The sequence below is a fragment of the Coturnix japonica genome, chromosome 3, assembly GCF_054131305.1.
Source record: "Coturnix japonica strain WE chromosome 3, WE-NBRP24, whole genome shotgun sequence".
Lineage (NCBI taxonomy): Eukaryota > Metazoa > Chordata > Aves > Galliformes > Phasianidae > Coturnix > Coturnix japonica.
Window position 1 is genome coordinate 80,981,195 of NC_140665.1, and position 21,256 is coordinate 81,002,450.

General features: G+C 37.5%; 1 protein-coding gene across 2 annotated transcripts in view; it reads left to right on the forward strand.

The window, feature by feature from the left end:
- EYS (EGF-like photoreceptor maintenance factor) overlaps positions 1-21,256 on the forward strand; it is a 779,301-nt gene that overhangs the window by 746,781 nt on the left and 11,264 nt on the right. For both annotated transcript variants that reach the window (XM_085543820.1, XM_085543821.1), the window contains 5 exons: positions 2,284-2,466; positions 4,031-4,197; positions 4,386-4,530; positions 8,575-8,749; positions 11,503-11,675. In XM_085543820.1, the coding sequence (XP_085399946.1) occupies positions 2,284-2,466; positions 4,031-4,197; positions 4,386-4,530; positions 8,575-8,749; positions 11,503-11,675 (843 nt within the window). The remainder of the gene's footprint in view (positions 1-2,283; positions 2,467-4,030; positions 4,198-4,385; positions 4,531-8,574; positions 8,750-11,502; positions 11,676-21,256) is intronic.

Here is a 21,256-nt window from a genome sequence, read left to right on the forward strand (position 1 = left end):
ACTGATTTTTATTTGTTGCTATGCTGTTATTCTGAGATTAATCATTTATCCCAAAAGCCATTGGTCAGTCATGTCTTTATGATATCCCGAGCCTATAGGACAAGAATGCTTCAAGCACCTACAGTGCTGGATATTTTATATAAAGTACTTCACAGCCCCAGCAAAATGCACAATTAGACTCAGAACTGGATCAAAAAAAAACTTGTCAGGAGTTTTGAAAGGAGCTGTGTCTGAACACTCAGGAGCAGGAAAACAAAAAACTCAGTTTGCCAGGTATGCTTAGTGACTGCTCTAGCCTGAGGATGAGATTTCTGTACTCAGTTCTTCAGCCCACTTCAGACTTTGTGACTCTGAACAATTAATTTAGTTTCCAGGTGTCCTACAATTCCTAAAGGAAAAAAAAGTATTTTCTTTATTTCACAGAGGATTATTTCAGAATTTCTGAATCATTCATTTTTATGGCAATAGAGAAAAGAAACAAAGGACATTCACATCCGTAGGCTGTTGGAGGATACACACATGGTAGGGTTAATCCCACATAATTTTAGAAATCTATAATTTTCCCCTCTTATTTTGTATTTGATGAGGTCAAATAATCATTTTAAAATACTGTTCACCTGATGTACATAAGTAATGTGTTTTAGATGAAGAAAACTCTATCCTAAATGTTCTTTATATTTTCACTGGTGTAAGATACAACCTGGAATAGTCAGCTGTTATATAAACATCTGCATCAGATGCCCTCCAGTGGTTAGGTGACTGCCACCAATGTTCAACTTGTACAGATTGCTTCCAACTGTAAGGCTGATGATCTAGATGTGTCTTTCTTATAGTAAATCAGAATGGAATGAGAGAGAAGGGGAGAGGAGGAGAGGGGAGTGGAGGGGGGCAGGAGGGGAAAAAAAGAAAAAGAGAGAGAAAGAGAGAAAGAGAGAGAGAAAGGGAGAAAGGGAGAAAGAGAAAGAAAAGGCTTCTCATTAAAGGAGTTGACTACCTGTCGTAGTTAGCTGAGAAGCTAAAGCACATGCAGAATTTGAGCCTTCCGCAGGCATGCTGAGGTAGTCTGAGGGAATGCTAGTGAACTGCAGCCAACATCAAATTTAAATGTGGGAGTTGTATTTCTCATCCAATACACATAACTCATAAAGGTCTAAGACCTGAGATTACATTCAACCAGACTAGGCGGAGAGGAACAAACTCTGCCAATTTTCTTGTAATTAGGAGAAAACAACCACTTCATGTGGAAATTTCCTGGCTCCTGTTTAAAATCACAGGACAAGGCATAATATGCTACATCTGAAGTACTGCTTAATAAATGGGACAGTACACACTGTATTGCTGAGGACCTGAAATTTGTGCCATGAATGGTTTCTGACAGGCTTACGTCTGCACCTTTTGTCAGGTTAGATAATAATGTGTTCAGGGTCAATATGGCAAATTTCCCAGGTTGAAATTTGAAAAGATATTCCTCAGACTAAAGATGATGTTACAATTTGCATAATTGCAATTGATTGTTTCTTCCAATTATTTCAGGCCAGGTGTTGAAAGGTATTTATGCTAAATGCTACATTCTTCACTTGGTTAATGCCCAACAGAAAGTATTTATTTTTTTTTTAATGAAATTGAACCTAAATAGTGTTTTTAAAAAAGATAAATAACCTGCCAGTACTGTAAATTTGACATTTTTATAAACTTGATTCCTGGCTATTCAAACAAGTTATGGAATCATTGGATGAATTAAAATTGGAAAAGACCACTGAGACCATCTAGTCCAAACACCAATTTGAATGATACAGCAAGTAATGTGGAACGATGTAATTTATGTAGGTCCTGTGCATTGTGCTACAAATTCATCATTTCATGATATGTTTCTACCTACCCGTGAAGAATTACTGTTCTTTAACCTTTCCAGCACATCCCCGCTTACTTTCACTTGGAGGTGCATAATAATGGCTTTACTTTTAGCAGGCGAATTTATTTGTGAGTTTTCTTTTGTCTGTATGTGCTCTGAGTAAATATTGCAGTGTACTTTTATTTATAACAATGCTATGTAGAGACCAGGAGATGGCAGTAGTTGCCAATAATTACATTGTAAAGGAAGCTCGTTTATAAAATTACAAGAAAAGCCAAATTATGTGTATACATAAAAAACTGTGGAGTAACATTTGTGTGTGTGTGTTATTTACTTGTTTTTTAATTCTAAAGCAAGCTATTAAATGCACATTTCAAATGCACATTGAAGAATTTTCTCTAACACTGATTTTTATTTTATTTTTAATGCAGTTATTAATATTATCCAGCCTAGTTTCAGTGGCACAGATGTCTTTGGATATACTTCATTCCTAGCTTATTCTACAATCCCAAATATCACCTTCTACTATGAATTCCACTTAAAATTTCAGTTGTTAAACCACCACTCAGCTTTACAAGACAACTTGATATTTTTCACTGGACAGAAGGGCCAAGGTAAGCTTTTTTATTATGACGTATTACAGACTTTAATATATTCCCTATACAAGTAGGGTATTATAACATCTTTAGGAAGGAATTAATCTCTTCAATATTTATTTTTGTGTATGTGCACAGTAAGGAATCAGACTGTAGAAATGTTTGTTGTTTTTTTTTTTAATAAAGAAGTCAAACCATTAACATTAAATATTAGAAACAAGTAATCTGATGCTTGAGGTAGCAGATTTCTGAAGAAAATACATGAAAACAAGATTCTTTTTCAGTCATCAGCATAAATTTTGTGATTGATTACATGTATCTGGAGGCTGGTTTTGGAAGATGCTGCCTCAAATTTTTGCACATTGGCACTTACTTTAATGGAAAGTCAATTCAACTATCCAGCATATCACAGCCACACTGCCATTTCTTCTTCCTGTGTCCTCAAGCACCTTGACGCAGAGGCATTCATGAATTGCTGCTGCTGTCACAGGGGCTGCACTTCCATAGCCCACAAGCCTGACATACATCCCTGGAGAAGCCAGGATTCATTTCTGTGTTCTTTATGTAAAATACTAACCCTTAACCCTGATGTCACTCAATGCAAGTTAATCCAATATAAGTGTCTTGCTACAACTATCTATATAAAGCAAAGTATGCCCCTTTGTTTGAATAACACAGTTATTCATGAAGCATGTTATATAAATCTGCTAACAATATCTGCACTGAGATTTTAACAGTGCTTTATGTATCTCTGAACAGCATCCCTCTGCAGTAGGCTGCCATGCCCTCAGCATTGAACGAAGTAAAATAAGATACTCGTGTCTCATCCATTTTAGCACTACTGACAACATGGGATCCATGGTACTGATGAATGTTGAGAAAAAAAATAATAATAATAATGAAATGTTACTGTAAACATACAGCACTCAGGGTAGAAACTTTTATCATTTATAAATCATAGGAAATATGATCTAACCTCTTTAATTCTCCTCTCTTGTCTCCTGCCTGGATCACTGACACAGACCCAAAACAAGGATGGGATCGAATGATCCAGGATCATTTGAACAGTACTATTTCTAGATCACAATCCTCGCATCACTTTCATCTCATGTTAATCCCTTTATTTGATTTGAATTAATATTGCAGCTGACCTCTTGTGAAGCATTGCCAAATGTTGTCCAACACAGAGATGTCTAATGTCTTCTTCCTCTTACCCCCACACAGCCAAAAGTTACCCTTGCTCTACTATCTCACTTAATACTGAACTTCTCACAGCAGCAGACTGACAGTCTTCTGGATTTCTCTCTCCTGGTGTATACATCCCTTTCTAAAGTTTTCAGATCTGTGGCTTAATACAGGCTTGCATTCCTTGCGAGAAGGAGTAAGGGCTGCCTCCCACCCCAGTTCATCCCTTGGTGCTGGGAGGGAAAGAATCTGGAGTAAGGCAGTGAAGCTGGGCCTGGTAAAAGTGGGAGTAAGTGCACCATAACCTGATGTATTTTCAGCGAATTTGGAGGATGCTTTATGCATTGGTGTTCACCGAAACCTAAAATAAGTAGCTACTCTATTTTTATCTTTTCAGGTCTGAATGGAGATGATTTTTTGGTATTAGGCCTCTGTGATGGCAGAGTAGTATATAGCTACAACCTGGGTTCTGGCACAGCGACAATCATTAGTAAACCACTTGACCTGACCCTCAATATTCATGTCATCCACCTTGGCAGATATCTCCAGAAAGGCTGGCTGAAGGTAAGAAATTATTTATTTTAAAAGGGTACACATTTAGATGGTAAGTGTAGGGTGTTTTTCCTTCATATTAAAGTGTAAAAATGACAGCTTTTATGTTTCCCTGTTAAGTTTGGAGGGCTTTCTTCATTAGTATTTCCCAAATAAAGTAAAATCATTTGTTGTAACAAATATACATGTTTCATTGAAAGGTGGATGATCAGAAGAATAAAACTGTCACTTCTCCTGGGAGACTGGTTGGACTCAATGTCTTCAGTCAGTTTTATTTAGGGGGCTATCATGAGTATACTCCAGAACTCCTACCCAAAGGATCCAGATTTAAGAACGGCTTTCAAGGTAAAGATTGTACTCTTTTCCATCCCTGCTAAACTATGCATCAGATTCCTCTTGTCCTTCTACCAAGAAAGAAACCAGGAAAATGAGAAGACAATAGAGACAAAAGCTAAAAGTGCAGCCTAGACAGTAGGCTAGAAAGGCAGGACAAATTTTAGGTCTGTTACTGTTTGCCAGTTATTATGCTATGATAATATATGACAAGTAGTGAGGAGCTTCTCATCATGCCTGAGCACAGTCTAAATGCAAGGAAGACTTAAAAGGTAGTGCATCTGCTTGATAAATGTCCCTTACAGTGCCTGAAGGGGGCCTATAGGAAAGATGGGGAAGGATATTTATAAAAGTATGTAGCAACTGGGTGGGGAAAAATGGCGTTAAACTGGAAGAGGGTAGATTTAGACTAGATTTTAGGAAGAAATTCTTTACTGGATGGTGAGACAGATTGCCCAGTGAAGTTGTAAATACCCCTCCCTGGAAGCATTCAGTGCCAGGATTGATGGGGCTGTGAGCAACCTGGTCTAGAGGGAGGTGTCCCTGCCTATAGCAGGGGGGTTGGAACTAGGTGATCTTAAAGATCCCTTCCAACCCAAACCATTCTATGATTCTATGATCCAAGATCTGAAGATTAGGAACCTAAAATCTGTGAGATACCAAAGCAAGACATGAGCAGGTAAGGAGAGCATCATGACATCAAGTATTTAGGTACAGGTTAAAATTAAATGTTTGTGATAGTCACGATCAGCTACAGGAAACACAGGTAAAAAATAGAAATTATACCTGTACTTCTATGACTATACGAAGGTAGAAACCTTTTTTGTCCTTTTATTCAGGGCAGCCACAGAAGTAGCAGACACCAATTAGGATGTGATGAACAATGGTGGCAGATAGCAATGTAGGTGAGGGAGTCAAAAGAAAAAGAAGGGCTGTGATTTGTAAACTGTTTGACTGGGGTGAAAGCTATCTATTAAATTTAGAGTAAAAATATATTGATAGAAAGCTCCAAGTATTGTCTAAGAAGACCTGAGGCTAAAGATTCTAATCACAAATGTAGTAAGTATATCTTCTGTAAGTTCGCTGTGTTAATGCATCTGATTTCAGCTAACTTCGCATCAAATGCTAATCTTTGGGATCAAATTGAGTTCAACTCACAAAGTTAGAAACTTCTTTTGGGTTCCTCTTGCAAACTTGGCTGTGACAGAAAACCTCTCCACTATTCAGAATATTTGGCAGTGTCTCATTAGAAGAGGCACAGAACTGGCCCAGAGCAAAGGGAATCCAGGTCAGAAAGAAGGCACATTCATCAGCTGATCCTCCCCACAGAAGGCTTGCACAAATTGTTGCTCTTAAAGTCCTTCATCCATATCTCACTGACTAACAGTTAGAAGAAATAAGAAAATTAATTAAAAAAAAAAAAAAATCAGTTAAATTCATGAAGGTCTGCCAAAAACCTCTCTAGTATGCACTATATGCTTTATTTATAAACGCTGAAGAACTGTTTTGGACCTAAGTGTTCTGTGGGACAATCAAATAAGTTGTAATCATGAATGTCATAACTTTCCATTATGGCCTCACCAGTTCTTGGGTACTCACTGTGCCTTCCATTGTTTACGTAGAACTCTGGGCTGCTTTTTCTTATCACTTTAGCAAGACTCAAGAGAACAGAACATGCTTTATCTGCTACTGACAAACAGATGAAATGTTAGGGTTTACTGTGTTATGTGGTGACCTAAAACCAAGACCATTAAAAGGAAAAGGAATATAACATGAAGATTACAAGTAAATAAACATCAGACTAGATTCTTTTTTTCATTGCTTAATGTGAGTTTTTAAATTGCCAGTTATGTGGCAGTATAAACAAAGCTACAAAATGTGTGTAATAAGAAAAAAATCCTATCTAAGAAAGCTTCCTATTCTAAAGTTGTTTTAACTGTTGTTAAAATAGTTATCTTGCTACATTTTGTTCAAACTAAGTTATGATTATATTAAAAAAATATATCTTCCATAGCTTACTCTGGTAATCTAATGGCAAGTTTTCCAAAAGTGAAGGGGAAAAAAAACCCAGAAAAGTAGAGCTGTAAGATAAAGATACATATTTCAGTATATAGATATCTAAAGAAGATGTGTTTGCTGTTCATAGGTGCTATGGACCTGCCTTCCTTAGTAATTTACTGGGTGGACTAAAAAGCCACAGTTCATACAGTTTGTACCTTACGTATCACATAATTTGTCATCATGTCAAATGTTTATAAATCCAAGTTTGAAAATTCTCATCGTGAGTAAATAAATCAAACAACATTGCCATAGAAGATGGCCTGTTATGTAAAGCTAGGTCCAGTGAGCATTAATTGTATTAGGATTTGTCAAGCCACTCTGCAAACATTACTTTTTCAGATGGTGAAAATCACACTTGTCTTATGCTACTGATATATTAGCAAATACAGCAAGTATTCATGTCAGTGAAAGGTGTCAGTGAAAGGTGAAAAGACTTCTATTCTAAATACTTCTTTGCATGAAGATAATATGATCAAAGGGAGAAGCCCCAAAATTATAGCAAGACAAAGCATTTGCAAATCAATGAAATGTTCCAGCATTCTTAACAAGATCAGTACTATATCAATAAGCAGTGAGGCTCAAAGCAGTGATCTTTTTCCAGAATTCTCACATTTTTGTAGGTAAGAATTAATTTGAAGTCCTTGACTTTGAAACAGACAGCAGAAAAGTCTATTTGTTCTTATCTATTAGAAACTGAAGAAAAACCCGTAATTACTTGTTTGATATGTCTTTCACACGCAAGTTTGTTTCATAAGTGATTTCAAAGTGGATTAAAATCCGATTTTTAGTTTTAAATGGTATATATTAATGTATAGATCTGGATGACATTTCAGAAGAGCTTCAACCTGTCTTACATAAGGCTCTAAATCAATTGTCCAGGTGTATTTTGAGAAATTACTTGGAATGTGATCCAAAAAGATATAATATGTAGCATAGTATTCAGCTTTGCAGTATATAAATAAGCACACAGACCTAGAATATTGGTTCAGAAATGCCAATGGAGTGTTAGACCTTTCATGCTCACTATCTCGTGCATTAACTAAAAAGAACAAAGACTCTCTAAAGGGATTTCACTCTAAAGCTCTGACTTTTTTAGCTTAGGATACCAGTGTATTAGCAGATTAAAAGAATGTCAGCTTAAGAATGTAGTCAATAACACATAATCATTTCAACCAATAAATTCTTACAAAGGCCACTGATGTGGAGGTCTGTGACAAAAACAGTTATAAGGTGTATTTAGGGACAGCATAATCTAGGCACCCTCTATTAGCCTGATTGTAGGTGTTGTGTTCTGGAAGCTAGTTAGAGTTTGATGTTATAGTTATGGCTACACAAGGTCCCACGGGACTGAAGAACAGGCCCTGGCACTGCTTAACTTATTACAATGGATTAAACTTCTGAATCGTTTTCCAAGAGTAAAAAGTGTCAAGAGGAGCAGTGTATGCATTCTGTAAAATATTTTAGTCATGTGCCATAAGTTTTCTGTGTTACAGGGATTGAAGCATTTGCCCCCCTTAAGGGGTCCTTCTCAGCAATTCAAGTTCGCATTCTCTGCCTGCGGTCTGTTAGTTGGTGCTCTCTGAATTCCTATATATTTGGCAGTGAACAGATTTACTGTCCTCTGCCTTACTTTTTTTAAGATCAATTTTATCTGATGTAGTTGCATTCTTGTAAAAGCATGTGTGTGTGTGTAAATACAAATTTAGACCCACATCATTCATTAGTCTCTGATTTATCATTGTCTGCTCCTTGAGAAATGACTTCTGTTGTTTTATGTGCCATTAATGAAGGGTCTTATAATCATTCATCCATGTACTGAACAGAAAATAGCCAGCATAACTTCTGTTTTTGGAGATGTTATAATTGCCCATCCATCAACTGAAGACATTCTAGTGGAACCCATTCAGTGACAGATTACAGAGTATTGTTGTTTGACTTGTTTTGTCTTCCTGTACCTGTTTAAAACTCCATTTCTTTCTCCTTTCTTCCTCTAAGGTTGCATTTTTGATGTGCAAGTTCGCACCAATGTGAATCAGGAGCTCAAATCACCAGGGAATCCAGAAGGTCACCCCAACTCTGGTCGCAGTGTTGGGCAATGTAAAGCTTCTCCATGCAGTTTAATAAAATGCAGAAATGGTGGGAAGTGCATGGAAAGTGGCTCTACTGTTTAGTAAGTAAAAAACTTTCTTTCTAGGCTACACCATAGACTGATCACTGGACTTAATAACTATGATAATTTAGTTCCTTGATGACAGAAATCTCCAGAAATCTATCATCTTATCAGAAAGGGAAAAAAAATCATTGAAGGGTTTCATTTCATTTCAACAGCCCCATCCCTGGAGGTATTCAAGACCAGGTGGGATGGGGCCCTGGGCAGACTGATGTGGTGGGTAACAGCCCTTTCTGTGGCAGTGCTTTGGAACTGGGTAGGCTTTAAGGTCTCATCGAACCTAATTCTAAGGTATGATTCTATGAAAATCAAAACCAACTTTTTAGAATTGATACAGCATTTGCTGGGGATCAGTTTTAGAAATTCAGTGGATTGTTCAAGTTCCAGGCTTTACTACCCTGAGACACAGCTTCCAGTTCCTCTCCACATTTATCTTAAGAGCATATTTACATGCTTTTAAATGCAGTAGTGAAGAAATGCTTTGAAAGTCCTGAACAGCAAAATACAATTTGGAATTACTTTCCAATTGTTGTATGTTTGTATTAAATCTTTAGCATTCAGGCTGTTAGATCTTTCTGAGGAAAAAGAAAGGAGATGACATTTATGGGGATATTAGAGAAGTCATAAAATCAAAATTGCAGCTGGAAAGAGCAGAAATGTGAAGTATACATCTCCCATGTGTCTTCCTATACCAATGTAAGTCCTGGCTTCAGGAGTTTACCCAGCACCATCTTCATGTCTGTAAGGTACACAAAGCTACCACTAGCAAGATCTAGAGAACATCTGGAAAACAGGTGACAAGCTAGAGTAGCAGCTGGTGACTGAGCAGTGCTGGAACCTTTAAAATTGCAGATAAGTTGTTTTCATCTAGATTAATATTTTTTATTGCAGATCTCTTTAGGGATTGTTGTAAAATTGGGAAGTTATTTGCATATAGTGGGGTGAGCTCTTTGCTTGTTTTAGATGTGCAGTGACATCCTGCTGCATTATACTCCTGCTCTCATATTTCAGAGCAGCTCTGTTGTCACAGACAATATTTATGCAGGCATAAATGTACCAGTAATGGCCAGTTTCACTTCTCACAAGATAAATAAATAATTAAAATTTCAATTAAAAAACAAACAAAAAAAAAAATTGTCAAAAAGCTGTGAGTGTAGCAGGCATATGACTTCTATTGATGTATAGTGGTTGTCAGTAAAGGTTTTCTCAGCGGAATTTCCCTCTGTTCTTAAATCATTTCTGTTCCTCTGGAAAGTACTGTCCTCGATTTGTGATCAGATATTTTTGTCCTGAAATGAGATTGCCTCACAAGATTTTCTTGCTGCTTTGAGCAATCTTTATGCATTGCTTCCACCACTCTGCCAGAAAGTTTGCAGTGCCATTAAGCTGTGGATTCCACTTCTACAGGGACAATGCTTTGAATTAAACAGCATTTTGATTTAAATTTGATTTAAATTTAAACTTCACGTTCTGGCCAGCATCTGAGCAAAGCTACATTGTTTAAAAATTAAGAGGAAATATTTGAATAATTAAATAAAGAGTTTAATCTTCAAGAAAGAGTAATATCCTCCACTATTTCATTTATAGCACAAAATTATACACAACAAAATATTATGTAAGTTTCTTCAAAAGTAATGTCTCATTAATTTAAATGAAAACTACAACATATACAAAGAGCATAATAGTACTATTTGAAAGAGAAAATTTTCTGCTACAAAACACTATTTTTCAACATAGCCACCACCATTATCTATGCATTTTTCACTGGCAATGATCAAGAGCCTGCATGCTGTGCTCATAAAAATCTGCATGGCTGTCTAAAACATAGCTTATCTTTCATGTCACTGTCACCAGTGCTGAAATGCACCACCCACTGCCTCATTGTGCTGACATCCACTGTTTGGTCTCCATAAATGTTCAGCAAGCATCAATGAGTGTCAGTGGGTACAATTTTTTCACATGGAGGAATTCTGTTACATACACATCTTTGCTTCCAAACTCCATTTGCTCAGACTGTCCCTCTGCTGCCATCTATCACACAACAGCAAAATGTAATGGAATATTGGTGGGAAGGTTCAGCTTCTACTGCCAAGCTACAAATGTTCACCTCTGATGTCATGGGCCAACATAATAAAACAGGAGGCATTCCTTTCAGAGCAGCTCTCATACATCTAACAAGATTGTCTATGAAGTGTTGTGGCTTGTTACTGAAGTGAGAGAAAAAGTGTGTTTTCTCTGTACTTTGAACAAAACATCATACATCATGGGTGGGGTTGAGTTTGCTGAATGTAAGCCTAACCTGGCTGTTTAGGTATTCTTGGATAGACCACTTGTCCTTCAGCTACATCTTTGAAGAGCTCAGGATTTGTATAAGAAATATTTCCAGAAATCTCCAGTAGCTTGGGCTGGCCTGATATGGCCAATACAAGCCTTTATAAACCTGACTACTGTCCTTCTGGAACAGCAGTCAGAGGCCAGACGGGATACCCCAGGGAGCTTTAGTAGGCACTAAGCATATGCCTCATCTCTGTTGGCCTAACTCATCAGGTAAATTAATTGAGCCTCTCATCTCCATTGAGTAGATACTCATCTTAAATGTAGACAGTATGTTACTATGTTCTTCTGTTAGCAGTTTTGGAGCAGTAGATTAAATATAGGCATACAAGGCTTGAAAATCTTCATTACTTTGTTAGTGAAATATTGATTTCTTTTGGTAATAACACTGCATTCTTTCCTTTAACTTATCACCATAGTTGTGACTGCTTGGCTGGATGGAAAGGTGCATTTTGCACAGAAATGGTGACAGTATGTGATCCAGAGCATGATCCTCCACATCTATGCAAGCAAGGAGGTACCTGTGTACCATTGCCTAATGGCTACATGTGTCACTGTCCTTTAGGAACAAGTGGTACCTATTGCGAACAAGGTATGTCAAGTGAATAGCACATTGTACATAGAATTGCTTGATAATAATGTCCAGGCAGATAAAAAACCACAGTATTTTGTTGCATATGAATGTAATGTGAAATAAAGTCACAAAGTACAAAATGGATTTTATTTAATAAATTAAGTGGTGCTCCATTCTATTAGAAAAAAAAAACATGTCATTTAAAGCTATGAAATGTTAGATATTGTTCTCTGACTTCGCATATATTTTTTTATTCCCTGTTTGGTTTTTTGTTGTTGTTGTTGTTGTTGTTTTTTGTTGTTGTTGTTGTTGTTGTTTTGTTTTTGTTTTTCAAATTAATCAACTGACCTCAAAGGCATCTAGGTATTGTTGGGTACATTGTTGGAGGGGACAGATGCATTCCAGAGTTGTGATTCTTTGCTTAGTTCAATTCCCAAGCTCACCTTAGTGAAGTAAATTGAGATATAGATACAGATACTTCAGAGATCAGAAGTACACCAGAAACTGCAAGCATATGGAACCTTATCCAACCTCCTCTGATATTAGCAGAGAGGCAGCTGTTGACTTCACTAACTATTTGATAGAGATGCTCTGAGAATGTTTACTGTCACATCCCTGTGGTAATCTTCAGTTGTCTGCTCTGCCAGGTTTTCTTCCAATGTATCACCACTGAAACATGTCCTCAATCTCCATTTCTTTTGCCTATTACACTTACTTATAGGAATTCTTTATCAAGGTGTTTTCTTCTGTGAAAATTGTACAAGTGAGTATCCAACACTGTGGATACACAAGTGCTACATGTTCAAGGACTTATCCTCTAAGAGCCTGAAGTGCTTCTGTGTGCAAAGAGATGTAGTATGGACTGCACCTTCTATTCTGCAGGTCAAGCTTTTAGGTTCAAGCTAGTATTGCAGAAATGTGATTCTCTTTCACAGTGCTCTCTTTACACCTTTTGAAGAACTTTGATTACTGTTAAATAGCTCCTATTTCAATCTGCCTGCCAAGGTCCAGCCTCTCTTGTTGTGTCTATAGAGCAAGCTTCAAACACAAAATTGATGAGTTGAACTGTTTTTGACTTGATGTTCAGTCCTCACCCATTGATACAGTTAAAAATCCCATTAAATACATCACTTGCTGTCTGTAGGCTCAAATCAAAGAGAAAATGGCTTCTGGAAAGCTTTTTCTAAAACTTTTAATCTATGGCCACAGTAGCCTAAAAGAAGATTGTAATTCTCTTAGTAATTCCTTCACCTGGTAAACACATTGCATGGGTGTCCAATCTTTTGGCTTGCTTGGGCCACAGGGAGTGAAGAGGCATTGTCTTGGACCATACATAAAATATATAATATAGTTAATGTATTTAAGCAACAAAACTTCTTTATAGATGTATTAAAACATAAAAGAGTGCCACAAACATGTAAAACAAGTGGGTTTGGCACGTATGCAATTAGAGGGTTCCTCTCTGTTTTATTTAAAAGCTTTCTTTTTGTAAATAGGATCTGTTGGTCCTCACCAAACTCTTTGTCCTGCATTTAACCTTACTCTGGCAAAGTAATTAATTATCATGAGATTTTCAAAGCACAGTTTGCACTTTTAGTGGATGGCAAATTGCTAAAAAACAGCTGTTTATCAAGATTGAATATCTTATCTTTGGATTTATGGTGGTTATTGGAGCCAAAAGAAAAGGAGACAGAGAGGAATGAACAGCCCAAGGGACAAGAAGAGAACAGAGGGAAATTAAATGATGGAGACTAATGAATGTGCACAAAAGAAGAAAAGAAGTATGAGAAAAGGACAGAAAAGATTTATGAGAGCAAAAAAGATCAGAGTAGAATAACAAAAAGTTAGAACAAATACAGGTTTTACAAATAATAGGAAATGGAAAATAGGGCAATTATGTGGATTGCTCAGCAATAGGTCAGGTGAAATGAGTAAACAGGGCAGTACAGCTGGAACAACATAATCAGAGATAGTACTCTGACCGCAGAAGTTAGAGGTAAATAATATTTAGTATTTAGTAATGTTCAGTAAATATTTAACTGATAGAAAGAGAAGAATGACCTGCCTAACAAGCAATGGGATGGCTGCAATGACTGCAGCATTGTAATGGAAGGATAATGGAAGTTCTTTAAGGAAGACAGGCAGGGGAGATGAGGAAGGGTGTTGCCCTCTGTCTTGACAACCAACTGGAGAGCACGAAGCTCTGCCTGGGGATGGAAGTGCAGTTGACTGAGAGTTTATGGGTTAGTATTATAGTAGGCTAGAAGTTACTATAGTGGAGGTTAGCACCAGGCTACCTGACCAGGGAGAGAGCAGATAAAGCACTGTAAAAATGGATGTGAACAGCTTCACATTCATAAACCCAGGTCTTTGGGGAATTTCAACCACACTTATACCTGCTGGAGGAACAACCCAGGACATAAGTGATCCAGGGGGTTCCTGGAATTCACTGATGATAACTTCTTTCTCCAAGTTATAGAGGAGCCAAAAAGGGGAGGTGATATGCAGAACCTTGGTCTCGTTAACAAGTTGGGACATTTGGGTAATTTGAAGGTCCTTGGCCTCTGCTACCTTGACAGTGACACGGTGGAGTTCAAGATCTTTGGGACAGTGAGGAAGTGCATAAGAAGCTTCCAACTCAGGACTTCAGGAGAGCAGGTTTTGACAGATTTCCTTATCATAAGATAAAGTCCTCAATGGAAGAGGAGCCTCCACAAGCCAAGAAGTATTCCATCCTAACATACACATTATCAATAATGGCTGTCCACATTTATGTTTCAGTCAGTCTTTACTAATTTGCACCTCAGCTGTTTATAGAATCATAGAATCACTCAGGTTGGAAAAGACCTTAAAGATCATCACGTCCAACCACAACCTAATCATACTACCCTAACTCTAATAACCCTCTGCTAAATCATGTCCCTGAGCACCACATCCAAATGGTTTTTAAACACATCCTGGAGTGGTGACTCAACCTATTCCAGTGCTAAACAACCCTTTCAGTAAAGAAGTTTTTCCTGATAGCCAACCAAAACTCACCCTGGCACAACTTGAGGCTATTTCCCCTCATCCTGTCACCTGTCACCAGTGAGAATAGACCAACCCTGTTCTCACTGTAAGCACCTTTCAGGTATTGGAAGAGAGCAATAAGGTCTTCCCTCTGCCTCACTTTTCCTCAGACTAAACAACTCTGGTTATTTCAGTCTCTCCTGGTAGGGCATGTTCTCCAAGCCCTTCTCAAGCCTTGTTGCCCTCCTTTGGACCTGCTCTAGCACCTCAGTGTTCTTTCTGTACTGAGGTGACCAAAACTGAACACAGTACTTGATGTGAGGCCTCACCATTGCAGACTACAGGGGCAGCATGACTTCCCTAGTCCTGCTCACCACACCATTCCTGATACAAGCCAGGATGCCATTGGCCTTCTTGGCCACCAGTGCACACTGCTGTCTCATATTCAGCTGACTGTCCATCCGTACACCAAGGTCCTTTTCCATGAGGCAGCTTTACAATCATGCCTCCCCAAGCCTGTAGGATTGCCTGGGGTTGTTGTGACCAAACTGCAGGACCCAACACTTGGCCCTGTTGAAACTCATACAGTTTGCCTTGCCCCATTGATCCAGTCTATCCAGGTCCCTCTGTAGTGCCCTTCTTCCCTCTGGCAGATCAACAAACTTACTGAGGGTGCACTCAATCCCTTCATCAAGATCATTAATAAAGATGTTAAATAGAAGCAGCCCCAGTAATGAGCCCTGGGGGACACCATTCATGACTGACCACCAACTGGATTTAACTCCATTGACCACAACTCTTTGAGACTGGCCATCCAGCCAGTGTTTCACCCACTGGAGCATACGCTCATCCAAACCATGAGCAGCCAACTTCTCCATGAAGATGCTGTGGGGGACATTACTGAGTCCAGGTAGACCACATCAACATTATTCTTCATGTATGAGCAGTGACCCTCTTACTAATCCTATCTTGAATAGTGGACAGTACTGAAGGTTTTGTCAGAGAAAAGATTAATAAAGCAACTGTGTATGAGATCTCCCCAAAGTAGTCTTCTTGTATTGAAAGAAATTTGAGCTCATATTTCTTTATTTTTATTTTCTTTTCATGTTTTTAATAAAACAAATCTCTCATCTCGACATAAACAGTATCACGTGTGGTAGGAGAAAACCTGAATGAAAATTAATTTGGAATCAGTAAAGTTCCTCTGACAACATGTTAAGTTTTGAGATATCTTTCTTTGTAAGCTAGAATTCCATTAGATACTAAGCCTATGAAATTTATATCCTATATAATTTACTTGGTTTTATAGAGGAATAAAGATCTATAATTTCAGAGGACTTAATTGAAAGATTTCACAGAACTGATATTCTCTTTTAAGGGAATAGCAATGTAATATTTAAAAGATTCTGTAGATGGCAATGTTGGAGAAGAATTGCAGTGGCTAAAATGAGCAGTTTTCACCTATGAATTTAAATTTCTCAGCAATTCTCTTCTTCTCATGGAAGCTTTGGGTACTGTTAAACAGGTGCTGATCGATTCACATGTATATTGACAACACTGATTTTAAGTGGACTTACAGAAACTGCCACATTCAAATTTAAAGGGATTAGTTTGTATCATATACTTCTACAATATCAATTAAAGTAACTTCTCTTGGCTTCAAAGCATCACAACGGAATGCTACTACCATTTAAACAAAGAAATAAAGGTAAAATAGGTTTATTCTACTATAATTCGTCTTCTGAATTCCAGAGCTGCTTTTCTGCAAAGCTCTTGAAAGGAAAACAAATGCAAAAGAGATATTTAATGTTCTTATCCACAATTTAATGGAATACTTATCAAGTAGTAAAACAATTTCCTTGATGAACAAATTACAATTTCCCTTGTCAGTGTTTATCAGCTGAAGTAAATTTTCATTACATTCTGATAAGAAATTCTAATATTCTGATACAAAAATGCAGCACTATTTTGCAATTACCTGAGAGGCAAACCATAAAGCAACTAAAGGGAATTCTTTAAGTCTCTACTTCATGTTCATAACCACAACGAATGAATGAAAAATGGAAGAAATTGGCTTTTACAATGACTCTTACTATAAAGATCTTTCTACATAATCCAGAATATTCCTTAATGTATATTCAGCATTATTATAAGACATATTAATTCACACTATGACTTAGCTCAAGGTTTTTATCACAGAATCACAGAATCATAGAGGTTGGAAGGGACCTCCAGAGATCATTGAGTCCAACCCCCCTGCCAAAGCAGGTTCCCTACACCAGGTTGCACAGCTCGGCGTCCAGGCCAGTCTTGAATAGTCTTGAATATCTCCAGATAAGGAGACTCCACAACTCCCCTGGGCAGCCTGTTCCAGTGCTCCATCACCCTCACCGTAAAGAAGTTCTTGCGCACATTCGTGCAGAACTTCCTATGCTCCAGTTTCTGGCTAGTGAAATAGAATACAGTGAGTTGCATATTTAAATATGTCATGGACTAATCATACACAAACTCTAGTGGAAACTATTCTTGAGAAGGAAGGAATCTGCAGTAAAAAAGTAATGCTACTAAGTCAACCAATAGTAATATGGTGGTAAATGAAAATTCAGTCATGCAGCTATGATTCCTGCAAGGTACCCAGTGCAGTACCAACAAAGCGTAGCCAGCTAACTACATAGCAGGATGGCTCTGCAATTATTTTCAGATTTCCTCTACATGAGTGAATGAGCTGAAAATATGCTAAGCACCTTACTTTGTGGAAGTGTTCAGAGATAGAAACTGTGACAAGGGTAGAATATTTCCTATAGATGTGTCACCTAGATTTGAGTATCTACATGTCCATTCTATGATTCTGTGTGAGTTCAATAGGTAAGTTAAGTGCTTAGTGCTGCTTGAGATGCTCTGGCATTTGAATGTTTACCCAAAAGCATCCAATTAGGGTTCACAGATTTGGTACAGGACCTATTGGACATCTTGCTTTTCTGGAATGGCACATGGAGGTAAGGCAAAAGTGGCTGTGAAATAGCAATAGGTGTCTACATTTAGGAAACCAAATGGAGCCTTGGAGGAGGATGCTCCAGATTGAGCAGAATGGCATGTAGGTTTGGTTGATACTGATGTGTTATCAGGCTAAATTCATTTCAAGATATGAGTAAGTGAAGATTTCAGTTCAGAAATAGATTCATAAAGCCTTAAATAATTTGTTCTTTATTGCTTTATCAGGCTGCACTGAGACACAGTGCTGCTCGATACCCTCATCTTTAGTCCTTAGACAACTGAAGGCTCCATTACAGAAATTTTTCCAGTGAAGGACTCTCAAACTGGGTGTTTCTTCTTTCAAGTTTCATCTTGAAAGCATCTTCAGAGCTTTACAGTGTCCAGGGGAAGCTTGATACCAAAGCTAGGCATTGATTAAACATTTGTAGCTCTTGCTTTTATCACATATCTAGTGATCAGGCATTCACTTTCAAATTGTCAACCAAATGCTTGAAACCACATCTCTCAAAATATAATACCACTAAGCTATTAGGTATCTCTTCTAGGAAAATTTTATATAACCATTGAAATGCAGTACGGTATAACTTGCTGGCCCCCATAGCTTATTCTAAGGCACTCCTCTCTTGCTATGTATCATACAGAAAGCCTGAGGTCTGCAGTTCAGAAAACCAGGGGTTTCTTTGGGGATTCAACCACACGCTCCCAGATGTTGCTTTCTATCTAGATACCTAATTAGGGAACTGTAGAGATTCCAACTCCACTGCAACAAATACAACTGGAGACCTCACTTACAAAATTATAGCCTCTTGTTCCAGTGTTGTTGAGAATAATTGTCTCAGTCGCCTCTTCAGGGACAAGGCTTAATAATGGCTGCAGGTCTGGCAAAATTACAAGTTTCGTGAATTCATTTTTCTAACTCTTCTATTCTATATATATTTTATTCTGATCATCACTGTATGCTGCAGTAGAGATCCTGCCTTTGGTTCTGAGACATGGGTGGACTTCTCCTGTGCCTGTCAAGTCAGATCTTTTTCATGCATTTAATCAATATTTACAGGATCTACAGGATAATTCATGTGGGGGTGGATTTAACTGTGAGAAAGTCACCAAAGAGCTTATCAGATTCTTTGGTAGGCCTTATCACTGTGAAACCCTGGAAGACGAGACTGTGAGATAAGAGCAAGCAGTGTCTGTTTGATTCTAAGGATGGACAGGAGGTTCTATTGATATGCATTGTTAATCCTGTTATTCTTAAGGAACCTTTCATCCTTTATCATTGTTGTTTGGGAGAAGCTGGGACAAATTAACTGATTAAAGGAACTGTTTGAGGAACTGGAATGTCTTGCTTGTAAATGAATGCTATATAAGATGTATGCTGAACACAATAAAGACAGACTATCCTGATGCTACACGAAATTGAGAGCCCTCTATTCTGACTGAGCGCCAACTAATTCACATGCAAACTAAGTTATTCTGACACTTTCTGTTTTTAGACCTGTTGCAAAATATGTTGTTCTCTGACATTTGTTAAGATAGTTTTACCAAAATGGAAATAAAATATCTACATCTTTCAAGTTCATAAAATAAGCTTTAGTAATAAAGTATATTAAATTCAGTATTTTACTTGGTATCCATCAGGATAGTGATACTGCTTTTCTAAGGCATTTTGGCATTTGTTGCTGAGATTTTTTAATATAGCTTGCAATAAAGATGCGCGTTTAATTCACTCTGAATGATACTATAAAATCACTCTTTTTTTCATCTTTGTTCTCTCTCTGCTCCAAGGCTTTTTATCATGTCAGTTGTCATTCCATATACCTGCTAATGATAAACAATATAGCATTTCACCTGCTGCATTTTGCTTTGACACTAGTCATTGTCCACGCTTACTTCATAAGCTGTAAAGAATTAAGTACACTGACCAAGTAAATCTGTCATGAAGACCTGAAGATGCCTCATTGTATACTTCACCTAGTTTGACATTATGAGCAGCAGCATTATTTAGTATAAGATTGACTGCTGTGGCACAGTTATTCCATATGCTTTACAAGAAAAAAAGAATTGTAGAAGACTGACTGCTGCAGAAAGCAATAATGTCTACAAAGAAAATGAATTATTGGTTTGGAGTGATTTTTAAACATGAAGCCATCGATGTATGGACTGAATCTTTAACTTCTACCGTAGAATATATTCTCTTATCAAATTAAAAAAAAAATAATAATACAAGCAGATGAAAATACATGAAAATTACTAATGCTCAGTTTTATTTTGTTTTGTCTTTTGTACCTGATAGTGCTTTTAAATTTTAATGGTATACACTGCATCACCTAATCTGATTAGCAAGTGTTAATATTTATCTTACTCAATAGTTGCTGCTCTTAGGACAGTATTTTTAGTACTGTCACCTTTTAAGTATAGGTGCCAGGAAATTCACACATCTGATAAAATGTACTATTAAGGACATTGTGTAGCCTTGATATCATAACTGCTATTTGATGCATAAAATGGGAGTGGTTTGTTAATGCAATGTGTTCGTGTTAGAATGTACATGTAGGTTGAGTCGCAGGTCTTCAGAAGTTTCATTTGAATCATTAGGCCATTTCATAAATCCACTATAATCACTTTTGTGAAAGTTGAAACTTACTTTTACACTTAACTGAGATTGCATAATGTTAAATCTATGCACGTACCTTGGAAGTATTAGCTATAACCTAAGGAGGAAAATAACAAAAAGGCCAGCTGTGTTGTTACTTTCTGAGGCACCATCGAGTACTGGCAACAACAGGTGAGAGATCTGGATCCTGCATAATGCTGCATCTGTCTGCTGGAAACAATCCACCAGGAACACCTTGAATCCTGTTCTGAGGGAGGCTGTATGACAAACAGACAAATTACATGTCTTGCAGCATGCTACCAGTATACCAGTCTAACAATTAAGGCCCATCTGTGATAGGCAGTTCAAGGTGCAGCTAGATGAGAATTGAATTCAGGAGCAGATGCTATGGAGAAAATTTAAGTATGGAAAGATAACACAAACAAGTTTCTGTAAAAGTTCTAGGAAATCTGCAGCATCCAAATGAGAAAAGATGTTGGTCTTTCAGACAAGAAAGAACACAGGTTCAGTGGAGAAACTGTGAGAGAAGTGTGGGGCAGCATGTAGTGTTCAGACACTTAGTACTGCTGTTAACTAAATAGTGAAAAGAGCTTATCACATAAAGATCTAAAAGTACTCTGCACATCTAAATAGTTTGACTACTGCGGTCACCATTACCATTGTGGTGCACCACAAAGCCACAAATACAGAAAGCTAACAACCACACAATAATAAGTTAGTTTAAAGGAGCCTCCTCTTCTCCAGGCTGAACAGACTCGGTTCTTTTTGTCTGTATAGTAAAGACCTTATTTTGACTCCCACAAAGGTACTTCTGCTTAAACTTTTAAAAAATGTAAAAATAGCACTTGTGTTTCTATGTAAGTGAACACTAATAAGATCACATTTAGTTTGCATGAAAACTGCAGGTTAGATTGTCAATGAAAATAGGGCACCCAGAAAACAAAATGACATTCATCTGCTGTTACGTGACCTTTATTTTGCA